The sequence below is a fragment of the Notechis scutatus genome, chromosome 8 (assembly GCF_049901735.1).
Source record: "Notechis scutatus isolate UNSWTSFEM ecotype Mainland chromosome 8, rNotScu1.2, whole genome shotgun sequence".
In the NCBI taxonomy this organism is placed as follows: domain Eukaryota; kingdom Metazoa; phylum Chordata; class Lepidosauria; order Squamata; family Elapidae; genus Notechis; species Notechis scutatus.
The window spans coordinates 1,299,184-1,327,149 of record NC_142016.1 but is presented as its reverse complement, the minus strand read 5'-3'; the positions used below and the strand labels follow the sequence as shown (position 1 = coordinate 1,327,149).

The window sequence follows — 27,966 nt, the reverse complement described above, 5'->3', positions numbered from 1 at the left end:
TGCGGCTAAAATCAGGCGGGAGCCTCCCCTGCCCCCTCCCGCCCCGCTCTCCCCCCTCGCCGCTTCTTCGGGCGGAATGCGGGCCTCTCCGGTGCAGCAGCCGCGCTTCCTCCGCCTTCGGCCCGGCCTCTGCCTGCCGCGAGCCGCCCGCCGCGCTCTGCCTGGCTCTCCACCGCGGCTCCTCCGCCGCCGCCGCCGGCCTCGCGGGGCTGGGCGCAGTCTGCCCCGCAGTTCCCCAGCCGGCCGCCGGGCGTCCCCGCCGCTTGGCGGGTCGGGGGGCGGGCCGGGCGAGGCGAGCAGCCAAGCGGGGCCGGCCGGGGCCTTCCTGACAGCGGCGGGTGGAGCCACACAGCCGGTCGTGGAGCCGGCGGGGAGGCGCCGACGCCGCGTTGGGCTCCAGTGGCTGACCCGAGCACCGGGCCGTTTCCTCTGCCCGTCTTCCGGGAAGCTCCGTCCGCGGGCTCCGCGCTGGGCATCGGCCGCGGGCCGGCCCGTCCGCCCGGGAAGCGCCATGGCCGGCTACGTGCCGGGCCAGCTGCCGCTCAACCGCAGACAGGAGAAGGAGTTCGTGCAGGCCTACGAGGACGTGCTGGAGCGCTACAAAGGTGAGGCGGGCGGCGGCGGCGGCGCGATCTCCCGCGTGGCCGGGCGGCCGGCGGAGGCCGGGAGCCAACGGGGCGGCCCCGCCTTCTCGGGCCGGCCGGCCGGGCTGTCATGGCTGCGGGCAGCGGGAGGAGCCCAGCCGCCGTTCCTCTCGGGCCGAAGCCTCGCTCCGACGGCCGGGACGGTCCGCACTGCGCTGCCCGTCCGCTTCCGCCGGGTCGCGGGCAGCCGCTTGGCGGGACGGTCCCGGCATCCTTGGCCTCGGGCTCTGGGCCGCCGCTGCTCCCTGTCGGGGGAGGCCGGGCAGGGGCTCTCGGCGGCGGCCCTCCTTTGTTCCGAGGCCGGCGGGCGGAGGGAGCTGCGGCTGCCCGTCTGACCCCGACTCGCTCCGCCGCCCGCCCCCTTTTCCGCGCCGGGCCGGGGAAGCGCCGCAGTGGGGTCTGGGGCGGCGGGGGCTGGGACTCGCCTGGCGCTGCGTGAGCCGTTTTGCGCGCCCGCCCGAGGGAAGCCGCCTCGGGGACTCCCGGCTCTTCCTTGCCCCGCTGCCCCCCCGCTCCGAGCGGGTCTCTGGGTGGGTGGCGGCGTTGGGCGCGAGCGGCGTTGGGCGCTGCAATCCAGGCGCCGGAGTCGCCCTGGGACCCGGGGGAGTTGGCCGCGCCGGTTTTGGACGGGTGGCCGGAGGCGCCGGTGGAGACGGTGCGGGGGTAACGGCTGAGCTGCATTGCCAGCTCCAATGAGTGGGATGTGCAGAAGGGCCGGGAAGCCGCCTAGATCCAGGGCTCGGATCGCGCCATCCGGACATGAGAAACGCAACGGAGTTCTTCGGTAGGGACAAGGGCGTGCTGGGGAGTCCGGTGCTTTCTGGCCAGCGTGAAATACAACCGGCTCCCAGTCTTGGCGTTCTGCCTGTTCCAGGCGCTCCTGCGGCTTCCTTCCAAGGCGCTTTCAAGAGCAAATCCCAGTGCAAACCTCCCCCGCCCCCAGCTCCGCCAGCTCCGCCAGCTGCCCAAACTGGAAGTGGCTGCTGCAACATTGGATGAGAAAGAAAACGATTTCTGGCCTTGGTTACCAAACGTTACTAACTTGCAACTTCACTCCGGGTGGCAAGCAAGCTTCTTGGCTGCGTCTCTGCAGCTTCTGGTGCTCTTGAGGCGCCTCTGGGATGGAGTTTGCTTGGCGAGGAGGCTGGGTTTGTCCCGTGGAAGGGTTCCCCCCCCCGCGACCCCCTCTGCACCTCTCCAACGGCAGGCCTGGAATGGAAGCATCTCCCGACAATGACTGTCCTCCCAAGGGGATGTTTTATTTATTTCTTCGATTTTGTCCAGGGACACCTATTCTTCCATCTTCCTCCTGAGGTGGAAAAACGTGTGAAGTAGGACGGGCTGAGCCAGGCCGCGTTTCTGGCACGGAGGGAGGGAGGAGTGGGAGCTGCCTCTCCTATTGCACTGACGGGTGTGTGGTGTGTGTGTGTGTGTGTGTGTGTTTCTCCCGCAACTCTGCCACCCAATCCTAGTTTTCGTGGTCCTGGGAGCAAAAGTCTGGCTTCGTCTGCCGTCAAGCACTATGAGTTTTAAAGAATACTTACAAACATGGAGGGTTGCACTTTTCTTTTCTAACACCATAGTTTATATTTTTCTTTTTATTATCAACCAGTATCTCTGGGTGCCAGGCGTAAGAAATCCTCTAACTTCTGGGGCCGTAGCCTCCTAGCCCACCTGGAGGATAGGTGCCTCCCTCCCCCCCCATTCCATGGTTATTATTGGTGTCCTTTTAAATACCAGAATCTGGGAACAGACCCTCAAGTTCGCTCTATTTGTATCGCGGTAATAGTGGATGACTAGCACCCCTTGCACATATGGGACCAAGCAGCTGCATGATGGATTTTAGAGAGGCTGCCCGCCTCTCACTTCAGGCCAAGTTAGGCAAAACAATGTTGCAAATGCTTTTGTGTTTGACTGAGACTTGCCTGTGACTTAGAGGTTAGGGAAGGAAGTGGATGGCAGACGTATTCCAGACAGAACAAACTTCTACTTATTACTGGCAACGTAGGAACATTTTATAAGCAAACCTGTTTTTGTGGTTACTTAACCAAGTACACTTCACTTTACAGGATATTCTAGAGCAAAGGTGGAATAGAATCCTACTAAGAGGCGAAAACAGGGAGGTGGGAGAATAAAAATAATGGTAAGCTGCTTAGAGTAGCCCCATGGCAAGATAGGTGGCCAATAAATTTAACAAATCATCCTCATAATAGTTTCAGCTTCAGCCTTCACTTGGCTTTGCCTGGCAGACCTTGTAAACAAGTTTATTCTCTGCTGGGCTGAGTCCCTTGTCAGCTGCATTGCATGGATTGGTTTTCATTAGCTACTAGCAGGTCCTGAAAGCCAGGCCAGCCTTTCTTGGACAGGCCCTGCATTTGGGCCTCTGCTGCTCTGCTCTGCCTGCCTTTCTTCCCTTCGCAGCTTTCATGGAAACAGCCAAGGCGGAAGGAGCCTCCAAGTGCACCTGAGCCAGCGGCATTTTTTACAATGCTTAGGCATTCTGTCAACCAAGAGACAAGCTTCAGCAGGTAAAGCAGCCAAGAGACATTTCTGTTCTGTTGGGTGGAGGGCTGGTCCTCTCCTTGGAATGCAACCCAACGTTCCTGCAGAGGATTTTTTTAATTGCATGGCTCCCTCTATCCTTGACCTGACTTGACCTCCAACTAACCCTTTGGAGCATTTCTATGGATGGCTTTCCGGGCATCCTTTATGAAGGCAGGGAAAGGAAAGGGAAGGCTTTGCTGATCCCAGCTGATGCTCTGATTGACACATCAAGTACTTAGGGCGCTTTCGGCCTAACTCCCTCTGGGAAAACACTTGGCCCCAAAGGGCACCAGGGAAGGTACTGGAAGAACCTTTTTCAAGAGGGAAAAGGTGTGAAAAGTGCCCCCCCCCCATGCGCCTCTCCAGGAGGTCATAGACCACCGTTTCCTGCCCCCAGTAGCAGTGTCCCAAAGATCGAGCAGCACCGGCACCTGGATGAGGTGCAGCATCTCTCTTGAGCCTTGCCTCCTCCAGGGCGAATGTTTGCATGCAGGTGCTGCTACTGTGTGTGTGTGTGTGTGTGGCGGTGGGGGGGGGGAGAGCTAGTCAGGCAGAGTAGCTGGAGAACTGTGAAGTTTTGTCCAGCTTTCTGCTGATAGAAGGAAAGTCCGTTCCAGCCATGTTCTCCATTGCATCAGTTGAGCCTGTCCGAAATCAGATAAAAGCCAATCAGGACGGTTTAATTAGTACCCCGTTTGACAGACGGATGAGCTGCCAAAGACTCAGAGTTCTCAGAGTGAAGGACCAGATGGAGGACTGTTCTCCCTCCTGAACCAGCTTGCACGGCCAGGCGGTCCTTTTGTAGGGTTAGCCCAAAGGCCACCTAAGCTGTTCAGGTGGGTTGTTGCACAAAAGCCGGCGAGCTCCTCTTTGTCCGCCCGAAGGACTGAGCCACTGACCCCCCCCCCGGTGGAAATGGATGGCAAATGTCTCCGTGTCTCATCTGTGCTGCCTCAGAAGCTCGCTTTGGTGACGGCGGCTGCAGTGGTCGCGTGGCCTGGGCTGGTGGCCCTTTGCAGCAGAAGGGGGTCCAATGCAGCAGTGCGGAAGACGGTCTCCTAGCCTCGTTTGAGGGGAGAGGGACGAGCTCCAGGGGTGCTGGGCAGCCAGTCGGGGTCCCAAGAAAAGTATCCAGAATTTGCTCGGCTTCGGCTGCTGCTTGTTTCCTGCCAGCTTTTGCCTTCTGCATTTACCTGCAAAGGGAAGCACACATCTATGGCTGTCATGGAAGCGCCAGGTTGGTGTGTGCTGAACACTTGGAAGCTTGGCTTTGCTTTGGCTGAAGGCGACCTGTTCTCTTTCTGCTTTCCTGGGAAGGCAAAGCCTCTTTGGCCTTTTCAGACTGGTGTGGCTGCTGGAGCAGAAACAGACCCTTCCTCCTTTCTCTGAGCCCAGCGGGGGCCTTGAAAGTCCTGGCTCCTGGGCAGGTGGTGAACCTTTGCTTGTTCTTTTAGCTGAGAAACAGTGTCCCGGATGCTTATGGCCTGCAGGTTCTCAGTCACGCTGGACATGCCTTGTCCTGGCCCAGGTTGGCAGGTGGTCTCTTGAGAAAGAGCAGGTGAGCAGCAAGGTAGTTTAAAGCCCACCGGCTGCAGCTGGGATTCCCCACCCAAAGGGAGCCTGTGGTTCAGCCTGTTACACTGGCTGGTCTCCCTCCTGCAGGATGCTCGGCCTCCGAGAATTTCCTTGTGACTCGGGTTCATACAAGCAGCAACCACAACAGCCAGTACAGGAAGGAGAGCAGAAAACTAGACCTGGGTCATTCCTCCTGGAAGCTCCTAATTCTAGTTCATGGTTTGTTTTGGCTGAGCTTGCTGTGTGAATCCAGCTCTTGTGATTTTGATCTATCCAGCCATATGAACCAGACCACTGTAGTACCTGTGCAGGAGACCATGTTTTCAGTGGAATGTGAGAATTCAGTCACTGGCGATCAGGAAAGGAAAAGGTGGGGAAATGTAAGGGGTTCCTTGTTGCACTAATTGTAAAGTGAGACTTTTTTGGACTAATCAGAACAATTGGGTAAAATAGTTTTTATTGCTCTCTCTCTCTCTCTCTCTCTGCAAGATCACCACACTGAACGGTTTCCCCACTATTTGCGGTGAGAATGTTGCTTTAGCTCAACGAGTATTGTGAGGAGGAGGGCTGGTTGCCCAGGAACCTCTTGTTGGAAGCAGCCAAGTTCCTGTGACCCACTTTTGTCTGAAATAGGGATTGGGGGACATTGTTGGAGGATATTTTTGACATACGGTGGAGGAAACGGCCATTCCAGCCTCCCCTCCTTGCTGGGACCCGCCCTGCCTCTCCTTGCTTGGGTTCTAGTTGCCTTTCCAGTTGAATGACCTTCATCTGGGAGGAAGGAATTCTGGCTTGGGTTTCGGGGAGGGATTGTTAAGGATACTTGCAACCCCCCTCCCCGTTGGATTTGAGATTGCAAAAACCAAGGCTGTGAAGCTCCCTGGAGGTGGAGAGAAAGTTGCCAGAGAAGTCCCTGCTGAAGAAGGCAGAGGAGAAGGGCTTCAAGGGGCCTCTTTGCCTCTTGCTGGGGTCTTGGTAGAGGGCTAAGGGCTATGAAGCCCCCCCTTCTACACCTTGTGCCCTCAAGCGATGTTGGGGCTGGTCTTTGAAGTCCAAGCTTCAAAGGTGCAGCAGCACCGCTTAAGAATGTGGAGCAGAATTTGGACTCTTTCCTGCCTTTGTACGGACTGAGAGCTGGATCCTCTCCCTTTAACTCTGCTTTCAGAGTTGCCTGTTGTGCCTCCTTAGAATCTGGAAGGCATCTTAAAGTTCTTCTAGTCCATCCATGCTGTAGGCAGGAATTCCCAGATCATCCCAGGTAAATGGGTGTCCAGCCTTTGCTTGAAACCCCCCAGATGGAGCCTTCCCAGGGAGCCCAAAAGCCAGACTGGATGGACAAGACTCTGGGTCTCTTCTCCAAAGACATCCTTCCTTGTAGACTTGGGTCTGTTCCTTTCTGTGGGGCTGCCTACATTTCTACCGTGTTTCTCCAACAATGCGACCTCCCCCAATAGGAAGACCCAGCATGTTTTCTAGGCATAAAATGAAATTAAGCCCCTCCCCCAAATTTAGGCCTATTTTAAAACATGCGAAATGGGGGGAAGGGCGGGGGGACTTGCCGTTAGGAGCGCCCCATGGGCAGCAATTCCTCGCCACCAGCTGCTCCTAATGGGCGATCATGGCATAGCATGGAGAGCTCCCTACTCCCGCCAAGCACCTTTGCGGCAGACCCAAGACCCTTCAGCACCCGCCGCTGTTGATTTCCCTTCTGCCCATGCTGCCGCCGTGTTTGGAGCTGCCACTTCCATGTTTGGAGCACCGCTGCCGTTTGGAGCTGCCGCTTCTGCATTTGGAGCTGCCCCTGCGTTTGGAGCTGCCACTTCCACGTTTGGAGCGCTGCCGCTGTTTCGAACTGCCGCTTCCGCATTTGGAGCTGCCGCCGCGTTTGGAGCTGCCACTTCCACGTTTGGAGCACTGCTGCTGTTTGGAGCTGCCGCTTCCGCATTTGGAGCTGCCACCGCATTTGGAGCTACTGCTTCCGCGTTTGGAACCCCACCACTGTTTGGAGTTGCCATGTCCGCATTTGGAGCTGCCACTGTGTTTGGAGCTGCTGCTTCCGTGTTTGGAGCACTGCCGCTGTTTGGAGCACCACCGCCATTTGGAGCGCCGCCGCCACTCCAAACACGGTGGCAGCTCCAAACGCGGAAGTGGCAGCTCCAAACATGACGGCAGTGCTCCAAATGGCGGCAGCACTCCAAATGGCAGCGGCGCTCCAAACACGGAAGCGGCAGCTCCAAACGTGGCGGCGGTGCTCCAAATGGCGGCAGCGGTGCTCCAAATGGCGGCGGCACTCCAAACACAGAAGTGGCAGCTCCAAACGTGGCGGCGGAATGGGCAGAAGGGAAAGCAACAGCGGCGGGTGCCAAAGGTCTTGGGTCTGCAGCAAAGGTGTTTGGTGGGAGTAGGGAGCTCTCTGCGCTTCGCCATGATCACCCGTTAGGAGCGGCTGGTGGCGAGGCTGCCCGCGGGGCGCTCTAGATGAGGTTGCAAGGGGGGGAATTAAGTCACCCCCGAAAAGACGGCCTAGCCGTTTTTTCGGGGCTCAAAAAATATAAGATGCTTATGGCCTGCATCAGCCTTATTTTATGAGAAACACGGACATTTTTGGTGTGGCTTGCTCTGGGAGGGAGGGAGGGAGGGTGTGTCTCCAGGGCTGCTCTTTAATGACTGATCTCCTCCAGGCAGATTTAATGGATAGCCCAAACCCCAAAGCAGTGAGGCCGAAGCAGTAAGGGCTGACGATTCTGGGAGTTACGTTGACTTTTAGCATGGCAGCTGGGAAGAGGAGGAGGGGGAAGAGGGTTCCATTGGAAGAAAGAGTTGGGACCATGTAAATCAGGGGTCCCCAACCACCGGTCCGCGGACCGGTGCCGTCCGCAGAACAACTCCTACCGGGCCACTGGCTTATGCCGCCGCCATCTTTTTGATGAAAAGTGCTTCCGGTGAGCTTTTCCGGGTAGAAAGCTCACCGGAAGCACGCTTTCATCAAAAGATGGCGGCGCCCAGCTGATGCCGGCACTGGCCGCGCGGCGCCCAGCTGATGCCGGTACCGGGCCGCGGCGCGTAAAAAAGGTTGGGGATCACTGATGTAAATAACATTCTTTGGAAGGGAAACTAATTTTTTTTTTGCTTTGAGGGGTTTTTAGGGTGCTTTTGCAGTTTTCAACCTTCGGCATAATTTACCTTCTGCTTGATATGGAATAGGGGAAGGAGCTTCAGATGGCATGCTAAGACCTTTCTTAATTTGGGAACTTCTGTGGCTTTGGAAATATCACTGGCTTTGGGCCTCAAGCCTATCATTGTAGCCAGTATGGCTTAAAGCCTGTAAACCTAAGCTTTTCCATGAGACAAGAGAGGCCTGGCTGCTTGTGGTTTGGTTTGCGCAGGCATTGGTTTTGGTTGTGGAGCAATGTGGAGCCATGAAGACACCTGAGCATCAGTCCAGAAGCATGGGGGTCTTATTCTCAGGATGAGGAGTTCTTTCCATTCGTGCGCTTAAGAGTCACACAGAGCTGCGAGCAATGTAGCTGTGCCAGTTGCTCAAGGCTGGGCCTCCTACCGATCATAGGTCACACACCACATTAAGTCACAATGTGGTTTCTTTGGTTTGAGGTTACTGTAGTGTGGTAACCTGGATATTGATGCTGCTATTGCTTGTAAATCAAGGTTGAAGGCTAAACATGTTACAAAACAGGTTGTAGCTTTGTAATATATTTGTTAATACAAACCACAGAACTTCACGTGCTGTGTATATACAACCCCTGCCTTGTGGTTTATGCGGGTGGGCGCTGGATGGTGGGTGGCCCTGCGGGGTAAACAGATGGTGCTCGACCCCTTTCAATGTGTGATGCTTAATCTCCTGCTTGGTTGCCAGGGAATCCAAGCAGTTTTTGTAAGCATAAAAAGTGCCCGCTGAGTTCTTGCCACACAGCCGCACCATCAATTCTAGCCCAAAGTCGTGTCTGACAAAGAACAACGGAAGGGACAGAAGATTAGGGGTGAGAGATGCACACAGGGCAAAAAAAGCCCCTTGCAGTAAATAGTTCTTGCTCATTTTGGGTGTGTGTGTGGGGGGGGGCCTTGCATTTGATTGGGGTCATGCCCAGTTTTTCCACCTGTCTGATATTTGGTGCTGGATTGAAAGAGAAGCAAACTCTAATCCCGGCCTGTTCCTTGGAAAGGTTGGGCAGCAAGGGCTCAGTCAGCTCAGAGCAGGCCGGGGAACTGAGAAACAAACACTGGTCTAGAGAGTCCACCTTCTTTTGAGACCCTCCCTTGGAAGGTGGCTCCGGCCTCAGCACTTCCCAAGAGGTGAATCTCTGCTAGCCTCTTGTCTTGGCAAGCTGCGAGTCTGGTTTGTGTGGCTTGTTACTTCTGCTTGGGCTGTTCTGTGCCTGTGAGCTGCTGGTGAGGCAATGCTGGCTGTGTATCCCCACACCCAGTCCTTGAGCACTCTTCCCACAGGTCCCCAGCCCCAGTCTTCTTCCCAGGTATGAGGCCGCTAAAGGCTTTGCACAGGTGTGGTGGTTTCGTGTCAATTTCCCACTGAAATTCTCTCTCCTGTTCCATGGCTGGCAGATAGAAACAGAGCTGAAATTCTGATTATTCCTTAAAAATAAGTAGGAAAACAAGATTATCTTGAAAATCCAGACATTTTGAACATTTGACTGATGATGATAGCAAAAGAAAAGAGATGCATCATACGGAAACCACTGATTGGGTTAGATAGCTTCAGACCTGCTTTTCCAGACGACCAACCTGTATCCTTGCCTCGCCTTTAAAAGAAAAGAAGAGGAAAAAATGAAATTCAGTGAATCCAGAGGTCCCATGGACTCAGAACGGAGACGATCGGGCTGGGTGCTGAATAATTTTACAGTTCCAACAAATTGATTCCAGGAATGTAGCTGAGCTTCTGGATATATCCCATTTAAAAAAAAATCATGGTTGATCAGAGGGAGTTAGCAATTGTTATTATTTTCATGGGGCACTTTGAAAATGAAGGTACCTGTAACTCTGGAGTAGATTCTCAGTGGGGCCTGTAGCTGCCCTGGCAAGGGGACAAATGCTGCTGACAATCCCACAGCTCTTATTGGAAATAATGGGGTGGGGGGAAGCGGGAGGGAGGGGGCTTGTGACTATTCAGAATTCCTGTAGGTGGCAGGTCCTCAGCCCAGCTCCTGGCTTTCAGGCAAGGAAGGAAAGGTTGCCAGGGGTCACAGCTGAGAATCATGTTGAAGAACCAGGGCTGGGTGTGTGGGGACTGCAAAATAGTATCAGAAAAGTCAAAATGGCAGCCCCACCTGTTTGTTTCAAGGCCTTTTGTGTGGATTGCAGCATATGTAAAAGTGGTGGGACTTTCGGTGCTCACCCTCATTGATGTGTGTGGGTGTGTCTGTCTATAGCAGGGGTCTCCAACCTTGGTCACTTTAAGACTTGTGGACTTCAACTCCCAGAATTCCTCAGCCAGCTATCCTCAGCCAATCAGCTATGCTGGCTGGAGAATTCTGGGAGTTGAAGTCCACAAGTCTTAGAGTTACCAAGGTTGGAGACCCCTGGTCTACAGGTAGTCAACTTACATCCATTCATATAGTGACTGAAGTTCAGTGAAAAAAAGTGTCTTACAATTGTCCTCACGCTTACGACCATTGCAACATCCCCACAGTCATGTGATGAAAATTTGGGTGCCAGGCAACTGCACGTATTTATGACAGTTGCGGCGTCCTCAGGTCCTGTGACTGTCCCCTGCGACCTTCCCAGCTGGTTCCCCACAAGCAGAATCCATGGGAGAAGCCAGATCTGCCCATTGAATCACTTGACTGCAGTCGCTTAATTGAGCATGACACACTTAATATCTGCCTCGCTTAAGAGTGGAGCTTCTGGTCCAAATTGTGGTCGTAAGTAGAGGACTACCTGTATACCTAGCCTCATATATCCGCCACACACCATGCGCTCCGGTTTAAAGCATTCCCAAGGGATCTGCTGCTCCTGAAAGGGAGGGCGCCTCCTGCTGGTCACCCCGGGCCCTACAGCCAAAGGGCCTGGTGCTCACAGGTCAGGGGGTGGCGGAGCTTCATGTAAACAGACCTCTGCCTTCTTTGTTGCTGTGGAAGCGCCCGGGTTTTGCAGTGTGACCCTTGATGGAGCTGCTTGGCTTGTTCTGCCTTTCAGTTCCTTGTATCCTGGTTTGGTGGCGGAGCAAAAAGGACATGCTGGCCTCTCACCGTAGCAAGGAGAAGCACCAACATTGCTTGTTACAGAGGAGAAAGTTGGAGGCGAGGTGGGGGATGGGGAGGGGAGGATGAGATGCTCCTTTCTCATGTTAAACAAGCGCCGGGGCTTGTTTAACATCTCTGAGGGCTTTTCTGTTGGCCAGGAAGAGCAAGTTGGGCTGGCTGCTGGGTCTCTGCTGACCGGCAGAAGAAGAATGCTTCTCTGTTCCCCTGCGGCCTTGATTGCTGAAACAGCCAACCTAAACAGGTGGCTAAAAACCTGTTTCCTTTCCCTAATGAAATGATAAAACCTGAGCAAGAGGAAAACTGGTTGTTTGGAAAGTGCTGGGGCAATACCTGCTTGAATGGAGACTGGCAGCGATGTTTTCTGAGAGTGGAATTCTGTGGCAGATGCCTGGCTACTTATGACGTGATGCCCCCCATCCCTGCTCAGGAGGCATGGCAGGAAAATTGAGAGTTCCCCTATACTGCAGTTTAGAGCAATATAGAGACGACTTTGAAGAAGGAACCCAGCAACGTTAAAGGAGTGTCAGCTTTGCCTGGATGGACAGGAGAAGGTGAGGAAGAAACTCAAGGCAGCCCACCTTTGATTCACTTTGTAGAAGAAGGAAGAGAGAATCTTTCACGATTACACCCTATCGCCGTAAAGTAGAGCGTCCCCTGTGGCTCTGTTTCCTGGTCTGCCTTCAAGGGATTTGCTTTCTCCTTCCAAATCAACAGGCCAGGTCCCAGCCTGCTCCATCTGCCTTCATGCCTTAAAGAAATGTTGTGATTAAATTGTACACTCTGCATTAAGCCATGACTTCTTAAACATGATTCATTGAATAGCTGCAATTGACTGGGCCGTGGTGTGCCTTAAACCTTGGTTTGTATACTAAAACGGGTTGCAGAACATGCCAACCCAAACCCAGATAAATGACCCTGTGACACAGCCCAGGTGAGGAAGGTGGGCATTTTATTGCAGTATGTGATGTTCAGGACTCCAGTTCACCAGGGAGCTTCCTGGATGCCTTTAAACAGCCACTTTCTCCCCGTCTCATTCAGTGACCATAATCCCAGCCCTTTATTTCAGAAAGCGGCCCTTTAGATTTATTTTTTTTAAAAAACCCTCAATTTTGTCCTTCGTTTTGGTCATTTTTACAATACAAATTGTATCACTTAATGCACAGTCTTTCTGATTTGTGTAAAAACAATGCAAATTGATTTATTTTTAAAATAATTTTTACCTATTGTTTTGTTTTAGATATTTTTATAGAATAGGGCTTTATGAAAATCAAGTTTTTCTTGGTTTTGTTTTTGAATTTTCCTTGGTAAAACAAGGTTATAAAGAACAAACACTTCTTAGAATTCTTTTGACCCTCTTTCAGATTTGCTTGCTTTTCAAGTTTGTTCTTTATTTTTTTCCAAGAAAATGTGGTCACTGTACAAATGTGCTGTTCAGATAAAAAGTTCCCTAAAGATTCTCTCTTGAGCCATTAGAAATGAAACACAAAATAGTTAGTTCCCATAGAAGAGGCATTTTGTCAATAGGCTGGTATTTTATCCATGTTGGCTACTTCATTTGGGAGTAAGGGAATCTCATTTGAACCTAGCGAGGAGAGTAAGGGAATATAGCTAGACTATTTTCACAGTGTTCTAGAACATCTTTGTGTATGTATGTGTTTATTTGTGTGTGTATGAGAGGGAGGGAGGGAGGGAGGGAGAGAGAGATCCTGTTTGGCGTCTACTGGGGCATGAAATGGGACCAGGGCTTCCAAAACAAAACACAGTGCAAGATTCTTCTCTCCATAATTACTTCCTGGGCAGTTGGATGCAGAAAACTGTTTTCTTAGACTGATGGAAATTGGCTCCCTCTTCATTCCAAGTTATGTGGTTTTGCATGCTTCTTAAATGATTTGGAAGAAGTTTCTTAGACTCTGAAAATGAGCACTTCCCTGCTTTTGATGAAAGCAGCTGCAGTTTTTCAGGTTTCTGCATTAACCTGAAAGAAGATGCAGTTGTTTTAAAAAGCTGAACAATTAAAACAGCATTTAAAGCAGCTGCATCACTCTTCAAGCTTGAGAGGAAACTTGAAAAATGTGGCTGCTTTAATCAATAGTGTAGCGGTGGAACACTTGGGCAAGGAGAACTCTTTTTCCTCATGTGCACCCAAGCCATCTCTAAGATGAACAGGTGATCTCTATTGGCTTTGTGGGTTGGAGACTTGCAACCCTGGTTGGCAGAGATAACAATGCAGTTGGTGTAAAAAGATTTCTCTATGCCTCCTGTAAGTGTTCCTTTGAAGACAGTTCTGGCTGAGAGCATTTCCGTTTCTCTGATGCAAACATGCACGTACACATTAGAGAACTATGTCCAGTCAGTTAGCTCATTGCTGCTGCTTTGCCTCTGGACCATGGCCCCGAAGGATGTCTTTATGTGGTCCCTTTGAAGTAGGCAGTGAGAAAAAAAATTGCTGCCTACTGAAGCGTGGAACAAAAAATGGTGGGCCTGTAACTGGAGATTTTATTGATGGAAATGGGCCAATTCAGAGGGCCCAGGACGGTGTTTGGGGCACACAAGGAAAGGGCTCTTGTCCTCCTATAATTGTTGAGCTTCTGACAGGCTCCTGGTTGGTTTCTGTGGGATGCAGGTTTGCTGGATGAAGAATATTGACTTTCTCCAACTCGATTTCATCTTGTCCTCACTGGAAGTGATTTAAGCAGTGCTGGAGGCCTGTGGATGTGTCACCAGGCTGTGCTTCTTGCCAGTTTTGCTCTGCAGTTCTGAGAACTTACCAGTCAGATAATTCTGTAAACAATGCAAGCCACCCCGAGGAGCTCACGGCATCTGCTGGAGAATTGACCGCTCCGTTGTTACCCAGGTCCGGAACTGCTCAGCTGAGCTAAATTTCTCCTCCCTTCCATGTAGTTTCTGTCTGTTTGCTGGAGATCTGGACAGGCCTGTTCCAGGTTGCTGAGCTGTGACACTTCAGGGACATTATTTATTTATACTTTCTGCAAATGAAATGTGTTCTTCCAGTTTCTGCTTCCTGTTTTCCCACAGCACAGAGCTTGCATCCTGTTGAGGAACCTTTGGAGTCTGCCACTAAATTACACTAAAGAAAGACAGGGGCTGAAGGACTGTTCACAGTGCAGATTTCTTTCAGTCTTCCACTCCACCCACAACATCATCTTCTAGCCCACAGCAATTCGGTTTTGGAGTCCCAGAGCCAAATTGGCTTGGTAGGGAGGCCAGGTCACCTTTCAATGAGCAGATTTTGGAATAAAGGCTAGCAGGGGTTGGTGGTGGACGCGGGAAAGGAGAGCAGGGAACTCGGGAGACCTTTGAAGGTAGGCGGCCTGTTTAAAGAGCTAATCTGTGGATGCAGCATTTATTGGTCATCCTAGCTAAATGTCTAAAAAAGATCAAAGTCCAGCATAACACGATTTAAAGAATATTGACCATTAATAGAGTAGCATTTCCAAAGAGTCAAGATTATAAAAGGATACCAAAGCATATTTAATACTTGATTTTGGACAAAGACAGCAACGGAGCAGAATTTAGTGACTATCATGCTAATAATTGAGGTGATTGCTAATAATTATGCAATTATAAAGATAGAATTTCACTCATTCTTTGTGGCTCCCCCTCTGTTTGGTTTAGAAAGAGAATAAGGGTAGTTGTCCTACAAAAGGGGCAGTGCCTCTCCAGTAGCTTCAGGGGGTCAGATCCATTCTGGGCTGGGTGTTCTCCTTCCGAAATGTAGGGCATGCAGGGCCTTGAGTCAAGGCAGGGAGAAAGATTTTCGGAGCAGGCACGGACCATTATATAATGGGCAGTCCTTTCCCAGGACAGCAGAGGAGGGGCAGTTAGATCTTTCTGATGGTCAGGGCCGCAAGCTGACTTCATCTCTAGCCTTCCTGAAGCAATCAAAATTATCCCAAATCCTGCAGCATGAAAGATATTTCTCACTCCCCCTCCACCCCCAAATACTGACTTTCCAGAGTGGCACAGTTCCAATCTCCAATATGGTGACAAGCCTCCAGGAATCAGCCCTGATCCAAGGCTGCATCAATATGTTGGGCAACCAGAACTTAACTTTTGAACATTTGGATCGGTGCTGTTTTTGTAGGTGGAATTCTAGGAGCCCTACATGGCATTTCTTTCATTCCTGGCTTTAGAAACTTTTAAAGGTGGATGGCATAAATTGTCATTCCTGCACAAAGGAAGTTTCTGGACCACCTTGGGCCTGATCTAAAATTGGCCTTGGATACTCCCTCCATGCCTCACTTGCTCCGAGGCGTTTCTCCTGTATCCTCCTTTTGAGGATTTTCACTCTGCAACAACTGATTCCATGCCGTCAAGTTGTTGTCAACTCATAGCAACCACCTACAGTAGGTAGTTTTTCTCCATACATTTTTGTTCTTCTTTATAACATATACAAGACCCTCACACCAACCTGAGTAATAGAAAAAGTGGCTGTATTGGTATCTAAAATCTGGGGAAAACTGATCCATAAATCTTGATCTCGTGCAGATTCTTTCTGCCCCAGTGAATAGTTTGAATTTCCGTGGGGAGTGCAGGTGGCATCTCAGCACAACAGAGCCTGTTGGCCCTGCCCTTCGCTTGCTGGCGTTCTAGTGGCAGGGGCCAAATAATCTGGAATTTATCTCTCTTTTTCTTCCTAATTCCATTGTAAAAATTCCACACATGCTTGAAAAACTGTTCATAGATATCTGCAGTTGTCATTGCTTTTCTTGGATGGTAAATACCGTTTTTCTGGGGGGATTTCTTTTGTTCCCTGTTTTGGAAGATTCTAGACCAGATTCTAGACCAGTAGTTGAGGTCCCTCCAAATATAAGCATATTTACTACCTCTTATTAGCTATGTCTTTTTTCATTTGCATGTTGATTTTTTTTCACTCCCATTAATAAGCCTATTATGTTTGTTTGTTTGTTCTGAACTTTAAGCTCGGCTCCATTTCTTCATACTAAGCAAGTTTTGCAAAAGCAGCTCCTGATTTTGTTACAGTTGTAATTAACGGATTGTGTGAATGCGTCCTTTGAAACTTATGATTAGGTCAAAGATATACGCAGCATGTTTGGGATGGTGGACCTGCCTGGCATATTAAGAGCATGGCCTTTGTGCCTTACAAAACCATTATTGAGAAAAGAGTTTGCGACCCAAAACACTCTTTTATAGAAGGCAGATTTGGCAGGAGGGTTGATAACGTTTCTCTGGAACCCCAGTAAGTGCAGTCCAAATTTTCTAAGTCATCCATGATAACTATGTCCTTGTCCTGAAATGGTCCTTCTAAGCGGTATAATCGTCCCTTGGCAGAAAGAGCTTTGCAAGCCTCTTCTCCAGAGAAGGTTGGGATGTTTTGTGTGGAATTGTCTCCTCCATGGCGGTCAAGGAATGTGTGGAGCTTCCTTTATATGGGGGGGGGGGAATGGTGTGGCCATTCAAACGCTCTTGTTCTCTGCAGCCTTTCTGCTGCTCTTTACTCAGCTTCATTGGAGAGTTTTCTGATGAGACTGAAAGAGAGTTCTGCTTGTCAAGCACCACTGCTGAGCTCTTGCGCCTTGGCAGAATAAACCCAAGTCTGTTCTCTGTTTGTTTGTTTGTTTATTGGATTTGTATTGCCACCTATTTGCCATGGCGACTCAAGTTGGCTTACAACATATAAAACCACAATATAAAACAGTAAAACCAAATAAATTAATATAATAACATCACTCCCCACCTCCTCTCCTGCTTTCTGCTGGTTCTCACCTGCTCTCCTTTTGTGTGCACCTAGAAATTAAGAAGAGTAAAATTACACTAGCAGGAGGTTCAGAACACCATTCCTCCAATGATCACTCAGCTCAGTTTAAAGAGGTATTAAATGCCCTTTTGATTAATATTTTAGGAAGGCTTTTTCTTAGGGGCACCATCTTGCTTAGGATGGGATAATATAGTTGGAGAGGAGCCAAATGACAAGAAACCACACCCTCTGCTTTCCCCCCTTGCTGTGGGGGCTCTATTAGCTGGGTTAGCTTTGTGATGTTTCTGGGGTCTCCCCCAATAGCTGGTAGCACAAAGAATGGCTCATCCAGGTCTCTGACCCTGGGCAGACACACAGAACCAACCAGCCTGGCACACCTGGCAGTTGAAGGGCCACATTTTGGCACTTGGGAACCATTTTGGAAAACTGAGTCAAAGGAGCCCCAATGTGTAGCTTTGTTATATCCCAGGAGCAGATCTTGGCTTGCGTGGAACAGATGTAAACCCAGGCTGTGTCTGCAAATGTCTTGGTGGCTCAAGAAACAACTTATAGAAGGGAAGGGACAACTAAACACAGGTGACTAATTTATGATGACATGTTCAGGTTTCCCCAGGGAGATTCCAAAATGAAATCAAGACAAGATTTGATATCAGAAGGCTAATTGTGCCTATGGCTTCCCTGTGTACAATTACTAAAAAAAACCTGAAGTAGATAAAAAGATTTTTGATTCTGATTACTCTAGGACTGAATTTGAAACAGTTTTGTGAACAAATAATGAACAACATGTTATTGCTAAAGTTAAAATGCATCTTGAAATTTCCAGCAGAAAAACAAGTGAAGGAATGTATGATAAAGTGGGCTAAAAACTTTGGTTATAATACAAACAGAACAATTGGAGAATATATGGATGAAAGGACTGAATTGTATTCAGTTACAATCTTAAAGAGAATTTTTATAAAATGATGTATTGTTGGTATTTCTCACAGGAAAAATTGCCTAAAATATATAAAGGTACTTCAGATTTATGTTAGAAATATGAACAAGAGGGGACTTTTTAAATCATGTTTGGTGAACATATAAAAAGCTAAAAAGAATTGGATCCAAATACATACATTAATTCAGAAGATTTTAAAAATTAATACACAACTGAAATCAGGAGGTTTTTTGGGGATTGATAAAAAGTTGGGAAATAATAATGGAAATTTGATATGGGTTTGATGATTAGAAGAAATAGTACCGTGTTTCTCACATAATAAGGCTGGGCCTTTTTTTTTTGACCCCCGAAAAACGTCTAGGCCGTCTTTTCGGGGGTGACTTAATTCCCCCCCTTGCATCCTCGGGTGGGCGGGCGGCAACAGCTTGGATGTTCGGGACCGTTGCTTTTCCTTCTCCTTGCCGCGGCGTTAGAGGAACGTCACAGCGTTTGGCGCAGCCACGTGCGACCAGTCAACCGAGCCCTAAGGAGACACTTGGCTTCAGGTGCTCTGTCGCCGCCTTCCTTTGCCTTGAAGGTAAAGCGAATTATTTTAAAACCTCCGCTCATCCCACCAGGGCGCGCTGGAGCCGTGCGGGCTGGGCAGAGCCGGAAAGCGAGCCGCGGGTGTTTCCTGGCTCTGCCCAGCCCGCACGGCTCCGGCGCGCCCTGGTGGGATGAGGGAGGTTTTTAAAATAATTCGCTTTACCTTCGAAGGCAAAGGGAAGGCGGCGACAGGAGCGCCTGAAGCCAAGTGTCTCCTCAGGGCTCCAGTTGCAGGGAGGAGCCCTGACTGGCCACACGTGGCTGCGCCAAACGCTGCGACGTTCCTCTAACGCCACGGCAAGGGAGAAGAGAAATCAACGGTGTGAAGTGCCCCACCAACACAGGCAGCACCATATCCGGGCATGCAACAAAGTACTTCCTAACGGCAAGCCCCCCCGCCATTCCCCCCCCACCATTTAGCATTTTTTAATATGGGGCTTAATTTGGGGGGAGGGGCTTAATTTGATTTTATGCCAATAAATCATGCTGGGGCTTCCTATTGGTGGAGGCCGTATTGTTGGAGAAACACGGTAGATGATAGAGAAAAATTAAATTTAGCCATAGAGTTTAATCTGAATTTATTCCTATAACTGTTGTATAAGAAAATTAGAAATCATTTCATTATATTACATTTCTCCCCTTCCCCCTTTCCCCTCCTTTCCCTTCCCTCTCCCTTTCCCCGTTTCCTTCTCCTCTCCTCTCCTCTCCTTTTTTCCTTTCCTTTAAAAATCTGACAGTAGATTACAACACAAATCCTAGTTTGCTAATGGACAAGCAGGTCTCTGGGTTCTAGGCAGGTTGCTTCTCTTCCTGGCAAGGGTGAGGGTTCAGCTTTGAGGGCCCACGCAGGTGAGGTGGCGCCTGTCCTCTTGCATTGTCTTTCCACTTTGTCAACTTGAAGGGCCTTCAAAAACAAGGTGGAGTTTGTGAGTTGTCATGAAACAGGGAGCATGAAGAGTTGCTGGTAGTGCTGCTCCCACACTGAAATCTGAAGGAGCCACAGGCCTGGCTCTGCTGAAGACTTAACTGAGGCATTGTGTCCTTCCAAAAAGTGTGCACCCAAATCCTTCCTGGAGTCATGGAAATTGCTAGAATACAGTTCTAAGAGCCATATACAATCTGAACATGGCATATAGAGTCATCTGCAGCATTGCCAAGAACTTTGAATATGTCCACCTTATTCCCCTAGTTCAATTGTTGTTCAATCGCTCCTGGTACTTTGTGACCCGATGAACACCGTTTTGCTGAAATTGTATCCATAACTACCCGAATCCTTGTAAAATCAGGCTGATGCCATCACTGATACTATAATAAGTATATCCTTTTTCTTCTTAATTTCCCTGGATGTTTCCGAGGTCTTCTCCGGTGATTCTTGTCCAGGCTTTAGCTTTCTACAAGCAGTTTGTCTCAACTTTATCTATTACTGAATTTATAGAGACAGCCATGTTGTTGGCTGGCTCACAACATTAAAAAAATCCATCACCTAATAAAACCTCACAAAAAACTCCACCCCCACCCTGTGGCCTCAACAACACTATCAAATCAATCCCTTGAGTAACTCCATATCCACCTCCATTCCTCAGGCTCACTGACAAAACCATGTCTTTAGGGTTTTTCAGAAAAGCAACAGAGTGGGGGACAACCATACCTTGGACCATTGACTATGAGAAGGGCATGTTGGTCCAGGAAAGGGCATAACTGGTACACAACACAAAAGTTTGCAAAGGCTATGACTGCCACCTGTTCCTTGAGCAGGAGTCACAAATCCAGCAAGAATTACGCACTGGGTCTGTTTGAGGTAGTGCAACCCATGAATGATCAAAGTTGGCAATTCTCCCACAGCCAAGGAGCCCCTAATCCAGAGCCAGGGTTGAGTTTTAGCCAGTTACTCCCTATCCAGACCTCAGGAGCCTCCAGGCACTGGGACCAGCCAGTCGCAGCATCGCTTGACTGACCACGGGCAGAGATGTACAGCTGAGTAGCTGTGAGATATCATATTGATGATATCTCACCCCAGGTGAGATTATTTGTTCTTGGCTGCTGACCACAGGGTAGCTGTATGGATGATCTGACTGTTAATGAGCAAAGATAAAGTCTTTTGACACTCTTAATTCAAAATGGACCAGCAGACTGGTTTCAATATTTTTAAATAAGTAGTGCACAGCATTACAAAAAAGAGGAACAAATTCAATCAAGCTTCTGACTGAATTTGGAAATCTTATAATATATATACCTTGGTGCATTTGTTGAATCTTATTTATAAATTATGGATGATGTATGACTCAGAAACCAAATGCAGGGAATACTTGAGTTACGACCAGTTGCTTAATGAATATTCGAAGTTAGGATGGACAAGAAAAATTCTTGAAGTTATACACACAGCTGCATTCCAGGGCTTGGCAATGGCTTGCATTTATGACTAGTTGCAGCACTCAGCAGTCGCACAATCACACTTTGTGATGTTTCTCGTCCCTTTTCAGCAAAAAAACATATGTGGATAAAATGGATTTGTATTTATGCCTGCATGATTTGCTTAAGTCCAGTGACTTGCTTAATGACCACTGTAAAAACACTCATGCCATTGAGTCCAGTTGTACAATGTCTTGACTTATGACTGCAATGTCTTATAACTGAAATTCTAATCCTCATTGTGATTGTAAGTCATGAACCTACCCATAAGATTATATGATTAAATGAATGCAGAACTTCAGTGTATGAATAGGTGGGAATTTCAGTGTATGAATAGTGGGAATTTCAGTGAAAGAAAAATATTAACTGTATGTAAAATATTAGAGAAAATTGGTATAAATGTGTTGTTATTGCTATATTACCCCAATACTGATTGCTAAAAGTTCCTTTTCCTAAACTGCTGGAAATATAATGATCAGGTGGGATCATTCTTTCATCTCTGGTGACAATTTTGGAAGATGATTCATGCTAGTAGGAAGTAGATCTTAAAACCTGAATTCCCACCTCAACCTGCAATATTTTTTACTAAATTTATGAAACCATATTTTCTCACAAAATATACTGAATTAGCTTTGTTCATGGTAACTGCGGCAAAACCTTTTATTTTTTTTATTTTATGCCTTTTTACTGGAAAGGATGTTTGTTCTGTTTTATAAAAAAAGTGTTTATAAGAAAGTGTGCTTTGACATCTAGAGTAACTTTGAATCTCAGAAATAAATCTGACACAATATTTAATTGAAATTGGGAATGATGACAGGCTGCAGTTTGGTACATGGATTTCTATGACCTTCAACATTTGGGCTTCTCTCTGCATATGGTGGTCTGTGTTTTAACTTTATAGGACTCCTAAAGGACAGGAGACTTTTAATGGCGCTGACAGAATTTGTTGTAGTTCATAACTTCATATTATGATTTGTACCGTGCTGGCCACTTCACTTAGAGCTACATTAGAATAGGTACGTATGCAATATGTGCGTATGTATATCTTCTTGTATTTTTTGAGTCATTGTTGAGTCCTGGTGACTGCCTGGACCAGCTCCTGCCATTTGCTTGGCCACATTTCTGAAAGCGGCTCATCCTTGCTTCCTCCTTCCTGGGGCTGAGGGACCTGCCCAAGGTCACCCAGCTGGTTTTCCTGCCTAAGGCGGGACTAGAACTCCTCACACTCTCCCTGGCTGCTAGCCTGGTGCCTTTAATCACAGGAGCAAATCGCTCTCAGGTTTCCTCCAAAATATCCACCTGCATGTCAGCATCTATAGGTATAGGGCAGGTCGTAGTGGCTCTCCTCTGCCTGGAGGGCTGGGAAGCATCAACTTGTCACTGGAAGGGTCCCTGCAAGGAGGTCTAGGGCCTGACGTGACATCCTGGGCTTCTGGGTGTGTTGAGCTCTCATTTTAAGCTACCGACTTTAAGAAAGCTCCTTCTTTTATGCTAAATGCTTTTGTGATGGGGATGTCTTTACCCTGAATGGAGGCTCCTAGGGAATGCGCCGTGAAGGACTAAGGCAGCTTTGTCTCCAAGGGGATTTATGGGCTATCAGAAGGCCTGGGGGTTTTTCATCCTCTGTCTATAGGAGGGTCTACAGCCCTTTTGAGTTCCCAGCTACCCAAGAAGATGCGTTGTTGTCACTCACAGGGTTCTCTTCAAAAGGATTTTGCTTTGTCAGGTGATCAAAATCTTGCTTCTTTTATGCTTACAATTTCAGTTATGTCACTCTTATATCTGCAAAGTAGGCTAAACCTCTTGGTTTTAAATTTACTTTTGCTGACTTTGCTTTGCTTGCTCTTTTAAATTATCTTTCCTTTTAAATGATTTGAGTTTTTCATTTTGTTTCTTCATGTGCTTATCACTTGGAAATCTTCCCTGCCCCATTCACAAGGGAGGCTCTTCCTAATTTAATTGCCACCACACCCCTGTGCAGTTTCTTTAGAGGGAAACCAACAATGCAAAGCAGGCTTGGCAACAACCAATGTCAGCCAGCCCCCAGCCTATGAAGTTCCCCAACACGGTGCCCTCCAGTGGTGTTGGGAAGTGTTCACTGCCAGGATTCTGGGGAGTGGCAGTCGTGGCACCGCACTGTTGTCTCTAAACACCTGGGGAGGTGGGGGCTGTAGATTTTCTTACCGGACTGTTAATTGGAGCAGAAGAGTCCTGAGCAGAGACTGTGCTGAATGCAAGGAAGGAAAGGTTTGGTGTATTTGGAGACCCTGCTCAGATAGTCTTTTCCAGCCTGGTCCCTTCCAGGTGTGCTGGATTGTGATATCCATAACACCCAGCTGGCTTGACCACTAGCCATGTGGAATTTCCTGGCTGGAGAATTTTGGGAGTTGAAGTCCACAAGTTGCCAAGTTTAGGGACCCCTGATCCAAAGGCTCACCTCTTAAGGCAAACCTTGGCTAGATGTCAGGTGCAGAGAAGAGTGTTTATATGCATTCCCAAACTGCTGTTTTTGGGAGATGCTGTTATAGGGTGGGCAACAGGCCTCCCAAAGAGAAAAAGAATGCTGTAGTTCTCATGGATTATACCTGCCATCATACACGCTTCGTTGAAGCCCACAAGCGAAATGCAAAGGGTCGCACTGCCTGGTCTCCAGTCCTGGGAAGAAGGGCTCTGCTGCCCAGCCAGTTTCTGCTGGCCCATCAGAAGATTCTGCCTTTCTTACAACCTGCTGGACAGTCGAATGCAGCAGGCAACGTCTGATGTCTCCCAACAGCCCTGACCTACTTTTTCCTCCTACAGACATTGTGAGCAAGGGAAGCGAGACAAAGAGGTGCCGGAAAGTTTCAGGTTACTTTTTATCGGGCAGGGAGAGGAGTGCAGAGGCTTCAAATAATTGATGGTCCCCAAGTAAGATGAGCCAAGGGCTCTGCTGGACGGCTGTGGTTGGGGGGTCACTGAATGAGCTGCGGAGGTTCAGTCCGCCATCTGCTCTCCTCTTTCATGGGGGCTCTGGGCAAGGAGGATCCTTCCCAGCTGTCTTGTTCTGCGGGATCATGATGGTCTCAGCCTTGCTGTGAAGGGAGGCAACAAATTGCTTTGGATCTCTTGGCATGGTCCTCTCCGGAGAGGCATCTGCCCCTCCCTCCCTCCCTCCCTCCCTCTCCTGTACTCTGTCCACTGCTCTCGTGTGCAGTGCGCAGAGTGTGTGTTATCACTGGGCAGTGCTCTTCCCAGCTTACCGTGAGGACCTCAGCCTTTTCCACTCAGCAGCATATAAATGTAATAAATAAACCAATACATAAAATAAGGGCAAAATATAAATTGTGTCTGTAGCTATAATGAAAAGTATTTGATGAAATATGGCTTTGATGGGAAGAGTAGGATGTATTAATTCTGGCTTGAGGACACCCCCCCCCACACACACATTTCTGTTCTTTTAAGAGAAGCAGCTCACTTCCAAGGCTGAGTTAAAGAAGACTTCTCCCATGTTAATGAGTCATCTGATACCGTCATTTCCAAAACCCAGCATCTCCTCAGCAGATGGTAAAAAGAAAATGGGGAAGTCTCTTTCTCTAATACATTTTGTGATATATTGGTTGCTGATGGGAACAGGAAAATTCTTGTAACCTCTTCCCTTTCTTAATAAAGCGAGCTAAAGAGCTATGGCTTGGATGCAGAATTACTTTCAGTTTTAGGCAGATGAGAAGGGGCCGGTGCAGTTGTTCAGGTTCTGCCCCACTCATCCTCTTCGTCTTGCGCAAAGACCAAGCCTGCCCTTGAGAGCCAAACATCTCATGAACTTCCTTCTCTCCAGGCAACTCCATCAAGCTTGGATCCAAGAGTTGGCCGTTCCTTTGGACTGGCCACTTGCATAAGAGGTCAGGCCTGTCCCCTTGGGTGAAAAATAATCCATGCTGCAGAGGGATGCCTTCATCTCCCCCGTGGGGCCATTCCAATGGTTAGCTGTGGCAGGAGGATCGGGGAAAGCCTTCAGATGCTCCAGACAGGAACCCTGTCATTGGTGGGCAGGGTGGCCGGAGGCTACTCCCCATCCCCACAGCCATGGTCATCTGCTGGACTCTACTCATGTGCAAGTTCCTTCCACCGAGCTATGTCCAAGGGGAGAGAATTGGAAGATCTTGAACACTGCCCTTTTCTATCATTCATTCACTCTATTTTTATCCCATTTTTCAGACAATTGTCATATTTCCTACCAAATATGAGCATAAAAGGAGAGGTGCAGGTCAAGCACACAGGTTTATGTTCAAGCTTTGCAAAGCAAGGGGGGTGGGTGGGGAAAGAGGGCCTGTCCCTCAAGCCATGAGAACGCTGCTTTCTTCCATCTTGCTGTCCCCTTGTCGATGGTCCTGCTGAACCGGGCTGATGACGGAGGCCGGGGTGTCCTTTGGTCTGGCAGTCCAGGGGGCTCTGTCTGACATGCCAGCAAACTGTTTTTCAGGACCTCCTTCTCAGGCCCACCCCTGGGGCCAGATTTTCCTTCCTGGGAAGCTTCTTGGTGAGCAGCCATTGGGCTGCAATGCCTTGAGTCTCTTACCAGCGCAGTCCTGGTCACAGGAAGCAGGCGCTGCTGTGAGGCAGGCTTGCGTTCCACACCTGCCTTTCAGCCCAGCAGTCTTGAAGCACTCGAGAAGGACGGGGAGGCTTGGATTCCTGGGCAAACAGCTGTTGTTCAGACAAGAAGCAGCAACTGGCACCCGGGCTTCTTCTGGCAGTGAAGGCAACTGATCGGGTGCTTAGAGGGTGTGCCTGGCTGCCTCTGTGGGGCCCTTGAAAAGACGAGAGCTTGGAAGGTGGTCTTGTTAATCTTGTCTGGTTGCCACTCCCATCTCTTCCAAGGGGAGGAGTGTTTTCACGGGCGCCTCCGTGCATTGTGAGGGCCGTTGTCCCGTGGGTGCGAGTTGTTTCTGGCTCTTTGGGGAAAGGCGGTCATGCTCTCTGCATAGCCTCACAGGCTCTCCTTTGGAAGGATGACTAGGGCGTGATTGTATTTGCAATACCTTTTATCGTGCTTTGAAGTTCAAAAGAAACACAATCCAAAGCGGCTAATGAAAGATCAAAATACCATCCGGCGTTTGGCTTTCTACCAAGGCGTGTTTTCACAAGATGGAGAACTCAGGTTTTGCACTTCAGAACTAGGTTGGATGCAAAACAAGGCAGGTTCCCCACCTTCTCTGGGTGAGAGGCAGTTATATGGCAGGGGCTGAACAGGTGAACTGGCTCAGGCAGATACAAGGTTGGGGGAGGTTTTGGCTATTGTTTTCTTGAGGTCAGTGTGGGTTTGGGCTTGGACCTGCAGTTGAACGTCTGTTTTTAGGAGTGGGGGGGGGGGCTTCTGATTGGAAACGCTCAATGTGGAGGTTCTACAGCACACCCCCTTCTTCTTTATTAGTGCCCTTCCGGGAGGCTTGGAGTTGCAGTGCCAATGTCTCTTCAGGGCCTTTGCTTAGGAAAGACCGATAGAAGTTGGTATTTCACCTCGAGGGAGGGTGTTGGCGCGTAGCTTTTCTTGCTTGGTTCTGCTGTTAGTTGTTTTGGGACACGCATCTTGAGGTGTTTGTGGCTTGTTCACAAATCATAGCCATTGCTTGTTTGTTTAATAAATAAACTACCCTTCATAGAACCATAGGGCTGCAAGGGACCTTGGAGGGGCTCTGGTCCAACCCCTGCAGAAGGACTCCTATCGCCTCAGACAAATCTTCCCTTGAAAACCTCCAGGGATGGAACCCCCACAGCTCTGGGGTAGGCAACCTGTTCCAGGCTTGGCAGTTCTCATAGTCGGGAAATTTCTCCCTGGTCCTGCGCTCTGGTGCTCTGGGGAACAAATCGACCCCCTCTCCCCTGGGACAGCCCTTCAAGCGCTGGAAGGCGGCTTCCGTGTGAGCCTTCACATACCGTCTTTTAGCCTCCAGACCCCTGATTGCCCATGTTGCTCTTCTCTGCCCTCTTTCTGGAGCCTGAGCATCTTTTTTGTATTGGTGACCAGAACTGGATGCCGAACTCCAAGGGCGGCCTTATTTATCCAGTGCCAGCAGAGCAGAGCAGAATTCTCCCTTCCCTTGATCTTGATCCTATCCCTCTGTGGACACAGCTCAGGACGTTGTTGGATTCACACGTGCTAAGTAAGCAATAAGAGTGGTTGGGCCCGTGTAACAGGTTGAACCTTTATTCTTGAGCATGGAGCCCACATGAGCCATTGGGCCCTCAGAGCCTTCCTCCTTGGTCTCCTGGCCTCCCTTACTTCCTTGTACCACCTTGGCAGCCATTGAGTGCATTTGTTATCCTCGGGCTAATTTTGGAACACTCCCATTCACTTGTTCACAAAATTCTCTGTCTCTCCATTGTCCAAAGTGGTTGAGGGCCCTGCCGTAATGGAGAAACTGAACCAATGACTTTATTAGCTTAGCACAGTGCGTAGGATAGCTCCTTGGTTCATTAGAGTTAATGAAAGCCTTGCGTAATCACAGAGGGAAACTGAGGGAGGTTCGCAAGAGGGTTTTCTACTCACCATCATTCCTTCCACGTGCTTTCAGTTAGATTGGCAAACATAATTTTAAATCGAAATGCAGTTTTATGTATGTACAGTAATAAAGCATGTCTCTAATCAAACGTGGAATAACTTGGCTAGCACCCCTTGAAGAACTTCATCCTGCTGTTTCTATCCAAGAGCCTTTTCCATGTGCTCTCTAAACGTGCAACGTTGGTTCCCTCCCGGTCCTCTTGATGGTGGCCATGCTAGCTCAGGGATTCTGGGAGCTGGTGTCCACGGACACCTGAAGGCACAGCGGTTGGAGACGGGGCTGTACAGCAGGAGGTTCTGCTAACTCTGGTGGGAAATTCCTCATCAGGAGTGAGATTCTGAGGATCGGAGATTTGCCCTTTGGTGGCCTGATGGGCTTTTTCTGGTGGTCTGGTGAGGTTTGTCCCCGAAAGCCCCAATTTCAGTCTAAGCACCTGCTGTGCCGTGGCGGATTGACTGGAATAAGGGTGAGGCTGTCCGGGTTAGGGTGAGGGGACCCCGCCCGGATGCTGCTGAGAGGCTGGGTGGGAGTTCTGCACTCTTCCATTGGCAGAGAGGGAATTTCTTAGGGAGAAGTGAGGCGAAGGGGAATGCTGCTGATTTTGGTGCATAAAAACATTGTCTTAGCTCAGTGGTGCTTTGTGGCAAAGCTTCCACCAGAAATGCCCTTGAAAGCTGGGAGTTTGGAGGCGGATGCCACCTGGCAGAGCAGCTCTGGGGCATTTTAGTTCAAAGTGAAGTGGGCACCCCTCTGTCCAGAG

General features: G+C 49.3%; 1 protein-coding gene across 1 annotated transcript in view; it reads left to right on the top strand.

Moving 5' to 3' along the window:
* The first annotated feature begins 271 nt into the window (after window positions 1–271).
* Window positions 272–27,966, top strand: part of MACF1 (microtubule actin crosslinking factor 1) — a 294,628-nt gene continuing 266,933 nt past the window's right edge. Inside the window, 1 exon segment of the mRNA XM_087970253.1 lies at window positions 272–605. Within this exon segment, the coding sequence (XP_087826379.1) occupies window positions 512–605 (94 nt within the window). The 5' untranslated portion in view covers window positions 272–511.